This window comes from Brienomyrus brachyistius, chromosome 1, assembly GCF_023856365.1.
Source record: "Brienomyrus brachyistius isolate T26 chromosome 1, BBRACH_0.4, whole genome shotgun sequence".
In the NCBI taxonomy this organism is placed as follows: domain Eukaryota; kingdom Metazoa; phylum Chordata; class Actinopteri; order Osteoglossiformes; family Mormyridae; genus Brienomyrus; species Brienomyrus brachyistius.
This window is the reverse complement of record NC_064533.1, coordinates 8,037,581-8,058,276: the sequence shown is the minus strand read 5'-3', so window position 1 is coordinate 8,058,276 and position 20,696 is coordinate 8,037,581. Positions and strand designations below refer to the sequence as shown.

Below are 20,696 nucleotides of genomic sequence, written 5' to 3'. Positions count from 1 at the left end.
AATGTTTCAGGTCCTGCAAACTGCATGATTTATTCAGCAAAGAGCATCATACATCTCTTCAGTTGTGGAGAGTGTGCTCTGACTGATGGCCACGCTGAAAGCTAACATCGTGGCAGCCCGCGAGTAGCTCTGCGGCGCTCTTGCTTGTTTACCGAGTCCTCACATATGCTGTGAACATTACCGACAAAGGAATGCCTTGACCTTGGATGATTTAAAGCTAAAGCAACTCTCATTACAACATAAAGGGAGTTTTGTGTGACAGGTTTAAAAAGCCGAAACCCTGGGCAGTCACGCACACGTCCTGCCTGCTGTGTACTCTGCCGTGTTCCTACATGTCGATATGCTGCACCGGACTCCTCCAGCACATGGTTGAATCCTGAGGAATGAGACCAGGTAACAGTCACCTGTGCCCCCCCCATGCACCGTGGTGGAAAGCGGGGGCACGGAGAGCCCCTCCAACATGAAAACACAATGATTATTTTGTGTATTACTGTCACTTCCTGTACCCAACTCATCTACCAATAGGATGTGAACTTTGGCCCGTTGGTGTCTGAGAGGTAGTTTACCTTTTGGCAAACCATCTTTTCCCATGATGATATAAATCTCTGCGAGTTGAACAATCAGGTGACATTTTCCCTGCCACAATTTTAGTGGTGGGATTTTTCGTTTCCGCAGAGAAGCCCAGGGACTTCTTGTAGCGGCAGCAAAGAATTTTGGCTTGGTTAGCGATGACGAAACTCTCGTTTGCGACGGCGGTGGATCTGCATTACGGGGAACCCCGACAGCTCTTATCTGTTTGTTTGTCGCTTCTTGAAAATGGCATTTAAGTGCGACATGTTGCACAGGTCAGTAGCCGACCCCTGCTACAGCGCCGAGGGACAACCCTGAGAAAATGGGCAGTCACACTATAACTGCCTGTTCCATGCTGGTGCATGTCTGGCATTTTCCTGCATATATTACTGCCATTAGCTCTATAACAGAGGCAGATGGCAGCTATGACCTATGACCTTTGCCCTCGGTATAGCTAGTATGGTTACCTGGTCATGTTCTGGCTCAGTGACAGCTGAGGTGCTGCTGGTGTCCATCGGACCTGCTCCTAGGTAGGATGTCAACAGATCGACATGCCAAACTGTTTCCTGTTTTGGTGGCTCTGCTTCTGCAAACGATAATTGCGGTCCTGCCATGGAAGCCTGAGATCTGGTCTCAAAGAGATGCCCCGCGGGCCCTTCAGCCAGGAAGGCGGTGGGGAGGGGGTGGTATCTGGCAGGTGTTGAGGGTGTAACCATCATTCTGCTCTGATGGTGTTGAGCTAACCCTTCTAAAGTGACAGATGTAAAATCCGCTCCTTGTAACTGGCATTGCATTAATTGGATTTACAGTCGATCCAGAACATACAGACAGATGCAGGATATGGTATGAGGACATACACACATGTGGGTGTAGCTTTGAAACGATTTAAGGCACAGATGGAATTAGCACAGCTTATCCGCGTCACTGACGTGCCTTTGCCACTGTCTCATTCCAATTCCACGATGAATGCACGTCCTCGGTATCCCAGCATGCACCATGCTCAGCGGCCACCTCCCTACTCAGCCTGTGCTGAACGCTAGCGAGTGGAGTGATCAGAAGCTGGTGAAGCGGACCGTGCAAACAGACACCCCCCCCCAGGAAGTGAAAAGGACCAGCATAATACCCCCTAGGGTGCCTGAGCTACCGCACTCACCGAGACTGAAAGTCAGCCTGAGAGCTGAAAGCTTCAACTTGGTTTTCAGCCCTGGGTTTGCAGCCTGTAACCATCTAACTATCCCTTTCAAGCCTCACCACCAACTTTCAAGCGCTTTCTAAGTGACACTTTCCCCTTTTCAAAAGAACCGGCCCAAAGATTCCTGCCAGCTAAACCAGGAACAATAGTCTGACCCAGAGCTTCTTCTCCTTTCCTTGTCATCCTTGGCCCCCTGTCCCCTGCACACTAATTACCTATCTCTCCATGGGTACAGGACCCCGAACCCAAGCAGACTGGCAGCTGCATCACCAGCAACACAAGTCGCTGACCTCCATCACGGCCCCACCCCAAATGAAGTGTGTAATGGTGCACTTACAGCCCCCCATGTTTCATCCTATTGGATCACAACAGAACCCGCTGGGCTGCTGAGGCATTTGCGATGTTCCAGGTTGGGGCAGAACCCAGAACTCACCCGGCCTGGCGTGAGATATCGGGAGAGAGATGATTATTAGTCACACAGAGGCTGGAAAGAACCAGCAGGAATGACAAAAACTCCCTGAACATGAAGACATTCTGGAAGGGGTATTTTGCATGACGCGTGCCCCAAACATGATTGAAACTGTCGTTTTTTTCTCTCTGTTTATGCACACGCCTGCAGGGTTAACCTCAGAACTACAGGAGATGTTTGGTAAATGTTCACTTCGCTATTCTGCTATTTGTTGGAAAACTTTTTTCTGTACTTTCACTTCTCTCGAGGTTCCAGTGACTATAAAACACAAAAAAAAAAAACAGGTTTAAATCAGGCACCCAATCAGATCACAATCACCACGGGCCTAAATTACAGATCCCTCTCTTAAAAACAAGAAATTTACAAAGAAGAGGAGGCCATTCGGCCCATCAAGTTCATTTGGAGAGAATTCAACTAATAGCTCAAATTTGTTAAAATCTTATCTAGCTCTGATTTAAAGGAACCCGGGGTTTTAGCTTGTGCTACACTAGCCGGAAGACTATTCCATACTCCAACTACACGCTGTGTAAAGAAGTGCTTCCTCAAATCCAGTTTAAACTGTTCTCCCATTAATTTCCACCTATAGCCACAAGTTCTAGTATTTAAACTAATATTGAAGTAGCCATTTGGCTGAACAGCATCCCGACCTGTTAGAATCTTATATACCTGGATCATGTCCCCCCTTAATCTCCTTTGCTCGAGGCTGAACAGATTCAGCTCAGCTAACTTCTCCTCGTAAGACATTCCTCTAAGACCAGGAATCATTCCCGTCGCTCTACTTTGCACATTTTCCAAGGCAGCAAAGTCCTTCTTAAGGTATGGTGACCAAACCCACACACAGTATTCTAGGTGGGGTCTTACCAAGGAATTATTTCATCGTAGCATCACCTCCCTTGACTTCAGCTCCACACACACCTAGAGATGTTACCCAACATCCTATTGGCCTTTTTTAATTCTTCGTCTCGTCCATCTTTTGTCAGCAGGGACAGAATGTCATATGCATCATGTTATCAACTCTTTGGGTCCTGTGACTTTGTGTGGTTTTCCTCTACTAATTATAAACTGTCATGAAACGCTAGTGGCTATATTTGTGAAAACAACTTGTGTCAAATGTAAAGTGCGATGAAACGCTACAAAGAGGAAGAAGCCTTGAACAGAAACGTTCTAGAAGGGCTCCTTACCGTCCAGGATAACATCCATCCCTATGCTGAAGCCTTCCCAATTTTCATGACCATAATAAGTGGCTGGGTGGTGGATGGATGGACCAAAAAGGTGCCCTATTCTGTTGGTGTAGACTCAGTGGCGAGGAAAAAATAAATCATAAAAAGACCCCCCTCCAAAAAAGGAAAAACAACAGCTGAGATAGAGCTGACGTGGGCGTGTGGCTCTGGGCTAATTTAAAGGAATCAAACGGTTCATAAATAATGGAGAAGAAGTATTGTAGTGCAGAGGAGCGATCCTCCGCCAACCATGACTCTCGCCAGCACTGATCGCGGGGTGAAAACGGCCTGTGTTATGTGGGCGGTAATCAAATATTAAAAGGTGTCTATCTGGTGCATCTTAAGATTTACATTTGCTCTGCTTGCTTGGGGTTGGCTGGTGCATGTTGTAGTTTAATGTACATGGTTTTGGGGGAGGGGGGGGGAAATCGCTCTCAGGCTGTGACTGTGGGGTTTTGTGCGGGGGGGGGGTCTGTTTAAACTGCACGGCAAAGGGTTTCAGAGTATATTTAGTGGATTTTGAGAGACAGACAGCTGTTCTGTACGGACAGTGAAGATCAACGGGGACTGCTTTAAATGCTGAAATATGATGCACTGTACATCATTCATCTCAGAGACACGCAGTCGTCATTTACAGATCGGGGCAGTTTGACGACGCCCTGCTGGAAGACGCTGGCATCGCGACTGTCAGACTTTCAACCTGCACATCGAGTACGGAACTCTTTCAGGTGTCTGAGAACCGCTGATCTCAGACCATGTGGTCTGCTCGCAAAAGAAAACAAAATAAAATAAGAGCAACGTTCCCCTCGCGTGCACTCGACCGGGAAGGGTGAGACGTGTCCCTCACGGTCGCGGGGGAGAGCAGTAAAACACCATTAACAGGATGTGCTGAAACAGGAAGAACGACAAGGCTAAGATGGAGGTAGAGGGGGAGAATGATAATTCAACCTATAGATCTAATATCACATTGACATAAGCAGAAAAAGTGCCTATGTAAAGGCAGTACTGGTTTAAGACTTTCCTCCTCCTGTGTGATGGGGTGGAAGTCTCTCAACATAGGCTACATTTTCACCAAAGGATAAAAAAATATAACAAGCTTCAGCTGACACTCTAGCAAAAGGCCCAGCTGAAGTGATTAATAAACATTAAATGGGATATTTGTCACTCAAGGCGAAGCATTAACACGGAAAGACTGAAAGCCCCGTACATAATGAAGTGCGATTTAAAACGTGTCTTAAGGCTGGTCACTGGTATCTTATTAACCCGTGGTATATCGACAACGTCTAATCTGTTTAGGAATAAAAGAGACAGGAGAAAGGACTGGGCGAAGAGGACAGATTGCATCGGGTTTAACAGGCGGGGGGTAGCTGAAAATTGTGGCGCAAGACTGATTGTTGGAGGGGGGAAGCAGATGACAGGCGCTTATCAGCGAGCGAGAGAGAGAGAGAGAGCGAGCGAGAGAGAGACGGATAGAGAGAGAGAGACGGAGAGAGAGAGGGGGTAGGGAGCGCGAGCCGGAGCCACTGTCACTCGCCATCGGAGTGCGGATCACGCCGCTTTTCGTGCAGCCAGACAGGCATCTCGCCATGGTCTCCATCATCTCCGATCTGGATTCGCTGAAGAGCTGGAGCGCCCTGCGGTAAGAGCGCGGCGGCTCCGGCCCCGGCTCGGTTGCGCCCGGTGCTGCTTGTTTCCGTGTTTGCGACTCTTTCAGTCCCGTCTGCTTATGTCGGGCGGGCGCCGGGTTTAGTGAGAACCGGTGCGGCGTCCGAGGCTCAGAACCAGGCTGAATCTGAGCCAAAATGACCGACTGATCCGTTCAGGATGCAGTTCGGTGGGGTTCGGTTCGGGCTGCCCCCCTATTGAAATAGCGTGATTCTTATTTTGGAGCGGGGAGGGGGAGGGCAGCGTTTCGTTTAACCCCTCGGAGACTTTGCACTTTAACTTTTCACATGACTAGCGAGGACGACGAGGCGAAATCGCACTTTGCCGATTTACAGCCATGGGCGTTGCGGATTGTTTTCTAACGTTGTTCTATATTTGAATTTATCCCTGAAGTTTAATTTAACATATCAGCGCATACATCTGCAGGATGATTATCAGTCGTCCAGCATATAGCCGTGCCCATGCTTTATTTAAGCGATTTTACGACACTGACAGCCATGCGGTCCAGCTTGTGCGCTTATCTGCAGCGGAGCTTATCGGCGTAACGGACACGACTTAACTTCCCCTTTATCTGGCAGCCGTCGCAGCGAGGCTTTCCCTCTGCATTACGTCTTTTATTAAGTAGGTTATTGACGCTTATGCGTGCAGTTCGAAGCTTCATTCGTGATGCATGAGGTCTGTTGAGACATTAATTAATAATTAGGGTAATGACCCTGTTTTTGATGCATTATCTGAAGGGACTTTTGATGCATTATGATGAGGGGGATTGCTGAAAAGTTGTTTACAGTCTGGCTGTGCAGCTGACGGAGGAGAGGCACGGAGCAATAGAAATCATAACTACATGAAGGCGCTATAAAGTCATGTCCAGATGGTGTCTGGCGTGTCTACGCTGCAGGTGTGGAGTGCACCTCTGGGGTCTTGATGGTGTTAAACAGCCTCTCCATTCAGATCTTTGTTTTTATAAAGAGAACGTGAAGTTGGTCTTTGTACAGGAACATCACTCATAGTATCATTTAAAGATGTCTTCCCAAATAAATAGTGTGTCACTCCTAAGGCATTTTGTTATTACTGGAGAAGGGGGGTCCTACCCTGAAGAACAGGGAGGGAATCGGTTTCTCTGTCCCTCTGGGCTCTCATATTGGGTTGTGATCTTCATGAAGGACCAGAACACTGTGCAGCCCCTGGCAGAGTCCGGTCTGCCTGCCGGATGCCCCCCCCCCCCCCCCCCCATCCCCGGGACTGCTCCCCTCCCTCCGGGGGCTGCCCTCCATTCAGCTTTCTGAGCTGGGCTCCTCTTTGTATTATGGGCTTGTGATTTCATGCGCTAGGTTCCTGCCAGCCTTGTCCTGCGTCCAGGCTGTGGGCTGTTTCTAATCCCACTCGTATATCTGACAGTCCGCTGTCACCGGCAGCTAGGTTTGCCTGCCTGGCGGCTTTGTGTTGGCCAGGGCTGAGTTACATTCATTCATCTTTTTTTTTTTTTTCTTTTTTGAGAAAATGCTTCTGAACAGATTAGGCCCTTTCCTAGTGTGACAGACACCGTTTAGGTCTTCATTTGCTTTGCTCCTGTTTCTCTCATTTTTGCGTCTGATTGCGTTCTTGCTGGGTCGTTTTCCTCCAGATGCATCTGAGAGAGGCTGTTTCGGTGTTGACATGCCTTTCGCCAGCCCCACCCCCAACCTCACGCACGCACGCACACGCACGCCTGCCCTACACGTGTGGCCTCTTTGTATGTGACTCGCGAGCTGTAACACGTGTCCCGGTAACTAGCGACAATGGAAGAATTAAGTAATGGCGCGACCTGCCGCCACTTTGCTGCGTTAATCACGACCACACATAGGTACTGTAATAAATGTGGCGCTGTAGAAGGCTGGTTTGGCTTGAAATGCATTCAGAAAGTGGTTAATAAGACGCGGGACGGCACTTGCGTCTGACTGCTTTTTTTAAACGATGCTGTGTGTAGGGCGTGTTGTAAATAGGACACCATGTTGTTTTCTGCATGTAATCAAAGAGACGCTGCTCACGCAGTAGCGAGTTAAAGGTCGCAGTTCACCTGTGAAGCCTGAGGACTCCGCTGACTCCTGACATCACTGTGCTGTCGTAATTAATCCAGCTAATAGCCTCTCTTCTGTGTCAGCGTGGGATCTGAGTCACAGTGACACTGCATCCGCTCCCCCGTCTTGCTAATTATTTAGACACGGCGATAGGTGCCGGCTAGAGCACTCGGATCGGGGCGGGGGCCTGGGATTACAGCAGCCCCGTGTCCCTGCAGGCAACGGCCCTGCTTTTGTGCTATGACTCGTTGGTGTTGGAGTGGCTCTGGAGTTGCAATGTGTTGGTGTTACGATACACTGGCATTACAGTTATAGCGTAGTAGTGTTACACTGCACTGTTACAGCATGTTGGTGTTACGATGCACTGTTCTTACGGTGTGTTAGTTACATTGTGCTGGCATTCTGGCATGTTGACGTTATGCTGCACTGGTGTTGCACTGTGTTGCTGCTGTGCTGCACTGGAATTACAATGAGTTGGTGTTATGCTACACTGGCATTATCGTGTGTTGGTCTTATGCTGTGCTGGCACTACAGCATGTTGATGTTACTCTGTGCTGGTGTTGTAGAGTGTTGGTGTTACACTGCTCTGGCATTACAGTGTGCTAGTGTTTCATCGTGCTGACATTACTGTGTGTTGGTGCTATGCTGCAGTGGCGTTGCAGTGTGATAGTGTTACACTGTGATAGTGTTACGCTATATGGTAAGCGTTATAATGTGTTACTGTGGCTTTCTGACAAGCACTGCAATACATTACTCTGGCTTTCTTGTGATCGAGTTACTTTAGTTAGGTGTGTTGTTAGCATCATGTGTGATACTTTACTCCCCCACTTGTCTCTTCCAGTGTCAGAGTCCAACAAGCTCAGTTCCCTGCATTCTTACCTGTTTGCTGTAGCAGTGAAATGACCTCCAACATCTCTGAAAGGTCAATCTATTTTTGCAGGCGGTTAGATTAAAAATCTTATTTAAAACTGTACCACCCCACTTCTGAAGCGACGTTGTGTTATTTGAAGGTTATCACTGACAGTCTGCAAATACAGTGGTTCACATGAGCACCCTGAACCGTGCCCTGCCCATTGTGTGGGATGGTCTGCTCTCATACCAGCTGTGGGCCTAGTGAGTTTTGTACTTTTCTGGCAGGAAGTTCGACGTCTGCTACTTTTACACTTCTCACTTCTGCCTGTGGCCTGAGGAAGGGATGGGGGGCAGGGGGGGGGCAGAGGGGGCCCTTTTGCCTTTGTGTAATTACTGCTGAAGACTGACAGGATCACATTTGTTGACTTGATCCAATTTACAGCTATGAATGAAGTGGATGTTTAAATGTGTTGATTTAGATAAACACTCCACTGTTTGGTTATTCTGGGTGGAGGGGATTCGTGCGGCATGAGGAAGGACAAGGAGAGACCCCTCGAGGAGAGAGTGGACTAGCGAAAGGCAAAAAAAGGAGGGATGTCGATAGAGCATAGAAAGGCTGCACAGGGAACTGGATGCTTCTTCCTCCTGATCCTGTCCCCGCCCACTCTCTGTCCCCGCCCACTCTCTGTCCCCGCCCACTCTCTGTCCCCGCCCACTCTCTGTCCCCGCCCACTCTCTGTCCCCGCCCACTCTCTGTCCCCGCCCAGTCTCTGTCCCCGCCCAGTCTCTGTCCCCGCCCAGTCTCTGTCCCCGCCCAGTCTCCGTCGCCATCCCTGCTTGCTCGCGCCCACTCCCACTTCAGTCTCTTTCCCACTTCCTTCTGGGTGCTGTTTTTCCTGCCTGCTCCTTGTTGCTTTTCCCTGTAGCTGTTCCCGATTGCTGTTCCTGCCTGCTGTCTGCCGCTGTTCCTACCCACTCTCGTTGTTGTCCCTGCAAACTCCCCGTTGCTGTTCCCATCACTGTTCATGCCAGCTCCCCATCGTTGTCCCCCATCGTTCCCTGTCACTGTTCCCATCTGCTCAGCATTGCTGTTCCCATTGCTGTTCCCCTGTGCTGCTTCCTGTTGCTGTTCCATCCCATTCCCCGTCGCTGTTCCCCGTTACTCTCCATCGCTATACCACCTGCTCCCCATCACTGATCCCTGTGGCTTTTCCTGCCTGCTTTCTGTCGCCGTTCCCACTCACTCCTTCTCTTTCTTCGTTGCTGCTCCTGTTCACTCGTGCTCGCTCCTGGCCATCAGGCCTTAATGGGGCCTGTCCCACATTCCGGCGAATAAGCCCACTTTCACACACTGCTATGAAACTCGGGGCAGGCTCCAGATGTCCCAGATTTCAGGGGTATAATTACAGATGTCAGCTCTGCGGAGCAGGATGGAGGCTGTGGCTGAGCTACAGGTGCTGGCTGCCATTTGTCTTTCTTTGTAAAATGGCCATGTTTTAAGTTTCACACGTAGCCTGAAGGTGATGAGGAGTCTGTTTATCAGCCAGGGTGTGTTTGTGGGGGGGGGTGCTGGCACAGTCTCAGCGGGCTTCCCTGCACCTGGTCTCGGGTTTGGAAATCTGCAGGGCCAGCCCTCCCCCCACGAATGTGCCACACAGGACTCTTAAGCCTATTCGCTCCCGGACCTGAGGACGCTAGGATCAGGTGGGCTGGCCGGGGCCACTTCCTGCTCTGACTCGCGGGTCTCAGTTGGCGGGATCACCATGGTGCTGGCTGCGGACATGGCTGGTTGGATCCTGCCCCACTGGAATACAGGCTGCGGAAGCGGTTTCATCGGGGGGGGGGGGGGGTAGGGCAGTCTGGCTCGTCTGGGGGGCATAAACGGCAGTGAGAGATGCCTTTAATAACAGAGCAAACGGCAAAGTGTCAGTAATAAATGTGAGAATGGACTTGCCTCATTGTGACCCCAAGGCTCTCAGGAACGCGTCCGATCCTGCATTATCTGCAAGGGGGCTCACGCTTTCTTACGAACTCTCATTCCTTATGAGGTTTGCGTTCAGGTGCACATCTCACTGTGGCTTCGCCTTCCTGTTGGAGGACTCTCTCTCTCTCTTGTGTTGCCTGTAACGTCCATACTCCGGCTGGGGGGGGGGGGGGACGCGGGCCATCATCTTGGCCAATGGTGACGTGCTTTCTCACCCGGCTCCTCTTTTTGTCTATCATTCCTCCAATCGGTGAGGCCGGTTACTGACGGTCAGTATGAAGATGTGAGGGCGTCGCCTGCAGCATCGGCATCGTCCGTCACATGTTTCCAGCACAAACTGTCTTATCAGATATCAGCCAATCAGATGCCTTTGTCCACATCCTCTTATCCCTCCCCGGCCTTGTACCTTTCGGGAGCTTTAAGGTCATATTACTATTGGAGGTGTGGGGTGGGGGGGGCTTTTAAATGGATCCAGCTGTGGGTCAGAGATCGGGGTCCAGCTGCTGAAGAAATGTGTTTCCTGGAGGTTTGGCTCCTGACTTGCCGTGTGATTGAGTTCATGTGACTCTGGGTTTGGTGTCTCTCAGGGGAACCTACGTATCATGTTTGGATCTCGCTCTGCCTCTGGGCGGGGGGGGGGGGGTGTGACCTGCACACAAAGCTGCATGTTAGGTTAGCACCCAGCAGGCGTGTGGGTTGGGGTTGAAACCACCCCCCCTCCCGGGCTTGGACCTCCAGCATCTTCCTCCCCAGTGTCTTTTTGGCTGCATCCAGGCAATCGCTGCTTTTTATAAATGACGGGTTTTATTTTTTTTCTTTTTTTGAAAAGAAGAAACTCTTCTTCCTTCTGTGCAGAGTCTTTGCCGGTTGCTGTGGTTACCGATCCTTAATGTTGTGCCCATGTGACCGTCCATAAAAAGTGCACCGGGGGCACAATATTCACTGGATTAAAAAAAAAGGTGTGTGTGTGTGTGTGTGTGTGTGTGTGTTTTTTATGCACGCGTGTGTAGTGCATCGGGGCTGCAGCATGCGGCAGGTGATTCAGACCTGCTGTTTTCTCCTTGTACCTGGGCGTCTGGCTCCTTGCTGGACATTGGGTTATAGCAGTCTGTGCTGTGATGGGCCTGTTCAGCACCAACCAAATCTTGGTATTAGAACCTGTGAATCTGCTGGTGGCAGTGGTTTGGCGTTTTCCTGTGTGTACCCCCATCTGGTGAGGGACGGATCAGCAGAAGCCTGTTTTGGGCCGGCTGTTATGTCTGTGCCCTGTCTGGAAGGCCCGGCAGAGAGGCAGTGTAAGGATGGGAGCCGCTCAGCGCCCCCTGCTGGGCAAATCATATCAACACTTCAGGAGGCTGCTTCCCACCAGCCGATTCCCTGGTAGCAGTAGTGGGAGGGGGCGGATTGCGGCTCCCACGGGCCCTTCTGGACAAAGGGGGGGGGGTGCTTGACTGTCCCACTGTGTGTGTGTGTGTGTGTGTGTGTGTGTGTGTTGGGGGGGGGGGGGAGTGTTGGGTCACTAACTCCCATTAAGAGCTATTTTTGGAACTTTATTTCACAGCCAACAGAAAAAAACGTAATCATTTTATAAAGCAAACGGTGCTCTAATTTCAGTATAAGAGTCCCTGTGCTGTAATGATGTGTGTGCAGTGGAGCGGCTTGAAGGGTCAGGCGAGGGAGCCAAGCAAGACAGGAGGACCTGCGTCGCAGCTGTGCGGTGAGAAGGAGCCAGCCTGCAGGGCAGCAGAATTCTCCCACAATCCCCTGTGTGTGTCCACCTCAGCTGGTGGCATCTGTAGAAGAGCAGCGTGGGTGATTGCATACAGTGCTGTGTGTTTCGCTGGGGCTTTGTAGGTGAGGGTGGGTAGGGGGGACAGGAATACTGTCTTGAGCCAGACTGTCAGAAGGGTCTTTAAAAAGATTGTATCTTTTTTTTGTTTTTTTTTAATCACTGTCCCTTAATATATAATTAATCCAAAGAAATTGATTTGCCCTTTAAATTGGATTTCCGCAGGTAGGGGGCGAGGGGTGTTTATTCATAATGCTTGTTCATTCATTAGTTGTAAGCAAATTCCCCAGTGGACACATCACAGTAAACAAGAGAAGCCACATTGTCCAATTAAACGGCTCTGTTGTCATCAGTCTGGCCGCGTGACCTAATCCCACGATTATGTAAATGAGTCTGCAGTCTGAAGATATAACACCCCCCCCCCACCCAGCCACAGCTGCTCCCATGTGTACGTTTAGCTCTCGCGGCGGCAGTGTTTCTGCCTTCCCATCAAAATGTAGTGGGTGTTATCCGTACTGGGAAATGTGCTCATCTGTGCCAGTGGACCTCTGGAGTGTGCTCTCATTGGCTGGCTGCCGGTTAGTCCCCTCTCCTGCTTCCTGCTTTCCGCGGATGGTACCTTGAGAGACCCTATTAGGTAACTAGCTGCCTGCAGAACAGACAGTAGCCAGTGTATGTCTGATACTCCCCAGTTATTGGGTAGATTTTTGTTTTCTTGTTATGATAATGTTGTTGTTTGCTGAAGTCATCACTACTACATTATTCACGGCCTCCTTAGGTTTGGATGAACCTCTTTTCTACACCTTGTCGTATCACGATGCTGCCCTTCTGGGGTCTCTATGGAGAGACTCCCCCCAGCTACCTATCCTCAGGAGCTGCCTGGCTGGGGAACAGTGTCTGCTGCGCACGTCTCCTGTTGCATACCTAGGCCTTGTCAGACGTTTCCCTTCAGGGTGTACACTCAGAAACTGCCCCGCCCCACAGCATTCTGGGTAATCTGCATTTAGGGCCAGTCTTGGTGCCTTTGTGCGCAGCAATCCTGTCAGCCAATTGGCTTCAGTGATTCTCCAGAGCAGTATGGGGGTCGGTGACTCAGTCCTGAGCTGCAGGTTTTATTAGGGATGTGGTGTTTCAGGAAAACTGTCTGCCTTCTGGAAGGTTGCGTTGTACAAGCAGACCTTTCGCCCAGCCTGTTGGACATGGAATTCTCCTGTTCATCTCTCTTACTTCTTCACTCCCCGACAGTTAGTGAGTTAAGAAGTTAAGCCAACTAGCAGCCAGACGCTAGACCTTCCATATTAAGATGATTTCCTTCCTTGTATTATTAGATGCTAAATAATTTAAATAAAATTAGCATGGTGTCGCTCTGCTCAGGCCCCAGTGTCTGTTGCCGTTTCAGCACACCCATCCTAATGCCAAAATTGTATTTTAATTTCCTGGCTGTGTAGTGCTGTCCCGCCCCTCCTGGTGTTTGGTAATCGTGTGGAGGATGATCCTGTCTGGTGTCGCGCTGTCCTGACCCCTCCCCGGATCGTCTGCACTTCGAATAATGCTTAATGACAGCATAACGTGATTACGAAGAAAAACGCATATATGAATGACAGCACTGTATTCAGTCACTGCTTATCTGTCCGCCATCAGGATGAATCGCGGCAGGTCCGAATGCGGCCGCGCAAGATTGAGCCGCGGCTCTCCGCTAATCTCGCCTGTTTCTCCAGACACAGAAAATGAGTCGTTAAGCTAATTGAATTTACCCGGGGCTAAGGCCACGCGGGATGCAGTCGGGATTTCCAGTTGCCATGATGAATCATTACGCGGCGCCGTGATAGGCCTCTGCCTGGGCGTATTTATTATGGGATGTCATCGCTCACGTCGCCGTCCCGCGGACAGAATCCATCTCTGCCGCTCGCGCTGTGATATTCCTTATAAAATCTGGACCTCTCAGCAGACGTTTAATCTGATTACATCCTGGAGATTACAACCCTCCCCCCCCCCTACACACACACACACACTTTTCTCTGTTTGGTGCAGCTGAAAAATTGCGATATCGAAGGGGTATTGCTCCCTCTCCCAGACCCATAGGACTTTCCATTTGATGTATTGTCATTCACAGAAGTGTGTTTTCAGAGCACTGGCTGAAACCTTAATGCAGTCAGGGGATGGGTTGTGTGTGTGTGTGTGTGTGTGTGTGTGTGTGTGTGTGTGTGGTATTTCCTTATAGCCTGGTTATGATGTTCCTAAGGGAATATGGAACCACCCCCCCCCCCAAAAAAACAAAAAAAACAAAAAAAGAAATAATCATTGTTGGTCAACAAATTGAATGAGAATTGTGCTCAATACGTGCACAGAAATGCTGCTTTTGAATTATAGTTACCTTTAATGGCTGGCTAGGGCTCTGTGCCAGCCACTGGAAGGTTGCTGGTTCAAATCCCACGAATGCCTGGACTGATCCTACTCCATTGGGCCCTTGAGCAAAGGCCCTTAACCTGCAATTGTTTCATCCTGGGTATGATATTAATCTACATCCAGCCCTAGAAGGAGGTTCTCCAACTTACAGGGAATAACTTTGGGGTTGGGGGCAGGATTGGCACTTCAACCACCAGAAAAAAACCTCATACTGGTCCATTTGAACTAGTGTGGTGCTGAGGTTTCACCCGCCACATGGCTGCTCTCAGGTTCTCATCCCTGAGGTGGTTTGTCGTGTGGTGGGTGTAGCAACACGCTGTAATCAGTCCATGCTCCTTACATCTACCTCTCTTTAGATGTTTTTGACTATTCAACAAAACAGCCTGATAGTGTTACCAGGAGACACCAATAGAATGGGAATCCTAATGTTGTGATCCAGGTGACGCTGTGTAATTAAAGCTAAATTTAAAACATAAACGTATACAGGCAAGGTTTATTTGGGCGGCATTACCTAAGTGCAACAAAGCAGGCTGATTGCTCAGCTGATCCAGGACTTGGTATATATTTAAGAGCCTCTTGTGCTGAAAGTTGCATTATTTGCTGAATTAATTTGAATATTAAATATTAGAAACCCATCCCGTCGTGATGCATTTAGCTTTGTTTAGGTCTAGCATCTGCCGGCTTCCACTTTATCTATAGATATACATGATGCAGCCTTGTTGTCGCGCCTTCAAATCCCCCGGGTGTAGTGCCCTGAAACCGGGAGAAAGTCTCTTTCAGCGGATGGGGTTTTGGGGGGTTTCTCGAAAATGCAACAAGCTCTGCGGCCGGAACTGAGAGGGCGGCGGGCACTCGGAGGGGACTGGGCTGTAAAAGCAAGTCAAGACCATTTTTAAGGTCTTGTATAATTTTTAACGACTACATTCTGCAAGATATGAAACTAATAGTATTTCGAATGGCCCGTGTCAGACTACAACGTTTATATACTTAAAGTTGCATACGTGGTGGATGTTTCGGGGAGGGTTTGTGATGCGATAAGTGGGTATTTCTTTTCAGAGAGGAGCCCGGTACACGTTTTATTTCCGACAGTTCAAACCATCATTAAATAGGCCTATTTAGGTTTTAATGCCCGATGAGCATAAAAGCTCTTCTATGTCAGTGTAATATCTATGCTGCCTGTGCATGTTATTTTAAATCTTCTTTTTTGTACTGTTATTTAAACACTTCCCTCGTAACTGCAGATGCTATCACACAAAGCCCATACGGACTAATGATCGGTTTTAAAATCGCCCGAGATTAATTTGACGGCGTTGTTCCCTTGACAGATACGAGCCTCCTGACAAGGCAGCTGCTTAGTCTAAAAGTCTCTCCTCCTAAATTAACAAGATGGTGAGACACTGGGAAAAATATATATAATGTGCCCATATACTGTAATGACACGGAGCTGCTTTTTTTATCGCGCTTATCAATCACCGCCCGTCGTTAATTTGACGTTTTATGGCGGCGGCAATTTTCTCCAGCCCCTGCTGCGCCTCTCATTTCGCAGCGGCAATTCCTCACCCCTGGGTCTCGCGGGGAATTTTAAAATGTCATATAATAAGGCTGTTTAGTTAGATTAGCGTTTGATGTTTTACCTTATTAGGCCGATAATCGGAAACACAGACGTCGAATTTTAATGTGCTTTTAATTCAAATGAATTTATTTAATTTTGTAGCAAAGGTACACCTATGGTTCTAATGTTCAGCGTCAGTGACACCATCCTGTGTGCTGGAAACGCTGTTACTGGAATTAATCCACCACACTGGAGTCACTTTCCGTGTGAGACTGGCTCTGGGGAAACCCCCCCTTCCCCCCGTATCGCGCACACTTTAACACGCATGTGCGGGAAAGTTTGGGGTCTCTCTTCATTAAGCATTCCCGCCGTGGCCATCCTCCTCCTCCGTCTGACCGGTCATTAGTGGGCGTGCGAGAGCTGATTATGCGCACTCTCATTATGAGGGCACGTCCTTAAATGTAGAAATGCAAATGGAAGATGTGTGATGGATTTGTGCAGCACTCGAGCAGTAACCATGGTGACAGCGCCGCGCGTGGTGGAGCAGCGATCTCACAGCAGTTTTTATTCGGGGGAAACTCTCTTTTCACACGCTGCATGAACTTCCAGGGCTGGGGGGGACACAGGCACACAGCCTGGGGAGGGAATAATAAAAACTTTGAGAGCAATACCCACCTCATATTTACTGCTGTTACCTTATTTGGTAAATGTTGTTGTCTAATGTTAGCTTGGGACTATAAGTGTCTGCTGAGTGCAGTAGTATTTGAACAAATGGTCCTCATTTGTTATATATATTATTTTTTTAAAACAAGGGCAGTGCTATCACACTGCAGACACACACACTTTATCCCCCCCCCCCGTTCTGCCGAGCCTCCCAGCTCCGCTTTGATCCATCTCATTTCTCCTGCCCCCCATACAGCAGCCTCGACAAGCTCTCTGGGGTCAGGGTGGAGAGCGAGAGACAGTAATGAGTCCATCTTTATTCCAGCTGCACTAGCAGCTGTGCTTCTTATGCAAGGTCAGTCTTTATTCTCTTACATGGTAATGATAATCACGTTTTTTTTTTTTTTTGATGAGGGGGGGCACTGCAAATTGATTAATCAAATAGCAGGTTTGATTCTCGGACAAGATACCCTCTTATTGTGCTTTGAACCAGCCTTTACAAAAGTGTGATTTAACCTACATTTTAAGGACATCTTATTCCGGAACGTTTCCTTACTTGCTGCTGTAACGGTGTCGATCGGGAGTTTTTTTGGAGAAGCAGGCAGTTAGATTACGTCTTCTGCATGCCTCCCCCCCGCTACGGCACTCGTCAAGGGCAGCTTATGGAGGTGGAACAGGCTGTGATCCAACTATCCGCCGTGTCCCCTGGCTGCTGGGCCGGTTTAGCTTACTGCCACCTGGGATGCAAACCCACAACACCCAGCTGGCAGTAACGGGAAGACAGGTGTGATCCACAGGCTCAGAGGGCTGTGGGAGTCGTTGTGTCTCCATGCTACCTGATCTTCTTTAGGAAGACTTACTGCGACCCCAAAAGCTCAGGCCTCCTGTCGGGCACACTGTGGGGTAGCCCGTGCCAGCCCCCCCCGTCCCCGTCCCCGCACAACTGAGTCTAACAGGTCTGTTAGAGTATGAGTCCAAAGAGCAGGGGGTGTGTGTGTTTGTGTGTGTGTGTGCATGTCTGTACAGTTGGCTGCCTTTCCAAAGGCAAGGTGTTGGCACCCAGCTGTCTTGCTAAGCCGGACCTCAGACATGGCCTGTTGAAAAGATGCTGCCAATGGTTCTGGTTTCACAAATCACGCAGCATGTTGCTGCATGTTACAGTGAGGCCGGCTGCTGTGGGCGTGGCTTGTGGATATGGCCTTTGCCCTGTGCTTTCTGGATGCGATCTGTGGGCGGGGCTTGCGGATATGGCCTTCGCCTGTGCTTTCTGGATGCGATCTGTGGGCGGGGCTTGTGGATATGGCCTTCGCCTGTGGTTTCTGGATGCGATCTGTGGGCGGGGCTTGCGGATATGGCCTTCGCCTGTGCTTTCTGGTTGCGATCTGTGGGCGTGGCTTGCGGATATGGCCTTTCACTGTGGTTTCTGGATGTGATCTGTGGGCGGGGCTTGCGGATATGGACTTCGCCTGTGCTTTCTGGTTGTGATCTGTGGGCGTGGCTTGCGGATATGGCCTTTCACTGTGCTTTCTGGATGTGATATGTGGGCGGGGCTTGCGGATATGGCCTTTCACTGTGCTTTCTGGTTGTGATCTGTGGGCGTGGCTTGCGGATATGGACTTCGCCTGTGCTTTCTGGTTGCGATCTGTGGGCGGGGCTTGCGGATATGGCCTTTCACTGTGGTTTCTGGATGCGATCTGTGGGCGTGGCTTGCGGATATGGCCTTTCACTGGTTTCTGGATGCGATCTGTGGGCGGGGCTTGCGGATATGGCCTTTCACTGTGGTTTCTGGTTGCGATCTGTGGGCGTGGCTTGCGGATATGGCCTTTCACTGTGGTTTCTGGATGCGATCTGTGGGCGTGGCTTGCGGATATGGCCTTTCACTGGTTTCTGGATGCGATCTGTGGGCGGGGCTTGCGGATATGGCCTTTCACTGGTTTCTGGATGCGATCTGTGGGCGGGGCTTGCGGATATGGCCTTTCACTGTGGTTTCTGGATGCGATCTGTGGGCGGGGCTTGCGGATATGGCCTTTCACTGGTTTCTGGATGCGATCTGTGGGCGGGGCTTGCGGATATGGCCTTTCACTGTGGTTTCTGGATGCGATCTGGGCGTGGCTTGCGGATATGGCCTTTCACTATGGTTTCTGGATGCGATCTGTGGGCGGGGCTTGTGGCAGTTACAGCCTTCAGTTGCTCTCCCTCAGGCTTTCCCCCCAGCATTAATAATGATCGGTGATAGGTGACCAACCTGACTTTGAACCAGTGAAACGTAAACATGCCACTGCAAGGATCCAGCGTGTCTCCCCACGAGCTACTCGTAGAGGGACCGATGTGACTGATGAGGCATTTCGACTGCGTGGCCCCACAGAGCAAGCCCCCCCCACGCTTGGTGACCTCACCACGCTCTTTCAGCTGTTGTCAGAAGCAGAGGCGGCACCCGTGAGAGAGCTCCGGTCACTGCAGCCCCACATGAAAGGGGAAGTATGCCCTTTGAAATGCTGAAGAGGTGCTCTCCGATTGGCTGCTGTGTCCATGGGCAGATTGCAGCTCTCCCCTCCCGTACATTTGTCGATATGAATAACAGATTCACTTTCTGGAGGTTTTAATTGTCCACTCTGGCTAATCAGATACAATGGAGGCACTGGGCCATGCATGTGCATGGCTGAGATCTCCACTCTCAGCTTTATGTTTCACACCCCTCTCTCTCTTCTCTTCTTGCTCACAGGCAGGAGTCCAGTGATCTTCCAGGGGCCATACAGAGGTAAGGCCACCACAGGCTGCAGCTGCCCTGACGGAGCCCTGCCTCTGGGGGGCGCATGTGCTCTCCCTGCCTCCCCAGCAGAACTTGGAAGGCTCCAGAACAAAGAGTTGGGTCCTACTGCTTTCCAGGCTATTTTTATTGGCCAGAAGCCCCAACGGCACAAAATCGGTGGAACAGAAAGAGAACGAACTGCTTAAAATAAATTCTTTAAATAGCTGCTTCCTCATTTAGCATTCTGTTAGCGTGAAGCCATCAGGTGTTTCTGTGAAATGATTTGCGACTGGTTCGTAAAGACTGCAGAGGTAACAAAGGATGCTAACTTTGGCCATGTTACTGTCAGGCGGCAATGAAAGAGTCCACTGCCCTCCCCCGACACAGATATCATTGGCCTTCAACAGGCCAATGGTTGTCCATGACCCTTCAATTGACCTTACTGGCGTGATATTTTATAATTGGGCAAAACGTTAATCTGAAAATAAACCACTGATTTGCACATTTTTTGGAAACAAAATTTGCAATGGGGTTCAGATACAGTGTGACATTTTGGCTGCGACCCTCGCGATTCCCAGAGGAAGCAGGATGACAGGAGCCATTAGGAAGCTAATGATCTGGTGTGGGGGGGCAAGGCAATGTACCAGCCAAGCGGGAACGGCGTGACCCCGGCCAGCAGCTGTGCTGTCCTCCCAGCTGCCAGTTAGCCGCTTAGCTGTTAGCCAAGGAGCGGGGGGGGTTGTCTGACCCGGACCTCTCATAATGCATATGCAGAGCCCAGACCGGACTCCCGCTTTGCTGTTTCCGACCCACAAGTCCAATCATGGCCGACATTTAAATTCAGCATTCAGCCAGTAGGGGGCAGCGTGGCAGCATACCACTGGCGGAGCCTGGTTCAGGCTGGTAATTACACCTCTGTGTGGTGATTAAGTTCTCACCCAGCTAACAGCTTATCATTATGTGCCTGGCACCGCGGAGTGGGAAAGCAGCAATCATTATCCCTGTATCCTGCGCGTCATCCCGGACCTGACCTCGCGGGCGTCCAGCCACGGCCCTGATTACAACCTCGCCTCTGCCGCCGTGGACGGACTGTTCTTCACGTATGACAGGACTTGCGCTTTCGATGACCACGCTTTTCACTACGACATTTCAATATGATTCACTTTCCCATTTCTCTAGAAACAAAATACAGGAAACCTGGGGTCGTACTTGAGAAGGGCTGCTCCTATGCATTTATTCATAATTCAATTAACATATTTTAATAAATGCACTAATTATGAACTGCCTCCAGTGACGAGTCTTGACTGAACATGTCTTATCTGCCCCGGCAGGCTTTAATGGTGAGCTCTCTCCGAGTCTGGAATAACGAAAGGCGGTACCACTGCCTCACTCCAGGGATAGACGGAATGAGATGCAGAAGGAGAGGGTGTGGAGGAGCAGACCAGTAAAAGATGAACATTTGGCAAGGAGGACCAGTTAGGGAAGGGGGGGTGAATCTATTTCTCTAGAAGGTACTGTTTCCTGTTCAGAA

At 49.9% G+C, this 20,696-nt stretch overlaps 1 protein-coding gene across 8 annotated transcripts in view; it reads left to right on the top strand.

Moving 5' to 3' along the window:
- Window positions 1-4,745: 4,745 nt before the first annotated feature.
- Window positions 4,746-20,696, top strand: part of celf2 (cugbp, Elav-like family member 2) — a 56,326-nt gene continuing 40,375 nt past the window's right edge. For 2 of the 8 annotated variants that reach the window (XM_048971453.1, XM_048971452.1), the window contains exons 1-2: window positions 4,746-5,090; window positions 19,139-19,174. In XM_048971453.1, coding sequence (XP_048827410.1) covers window positions 5,038-5,090; window positions 19,139-19,174 — 89 coding nt within the window. In that variant the 5' untranslated portion in view covers window positions 4,746-5,037. The remainder of the gene's footprint in view (window positions 5,091-19,138; window positions 19,175-20,696) is intronic. The other 6 variants (XM_048971465.1, XM_048971470.1, XM_048971477.1 and 3 more) reach the window with 6 other exon arrangements.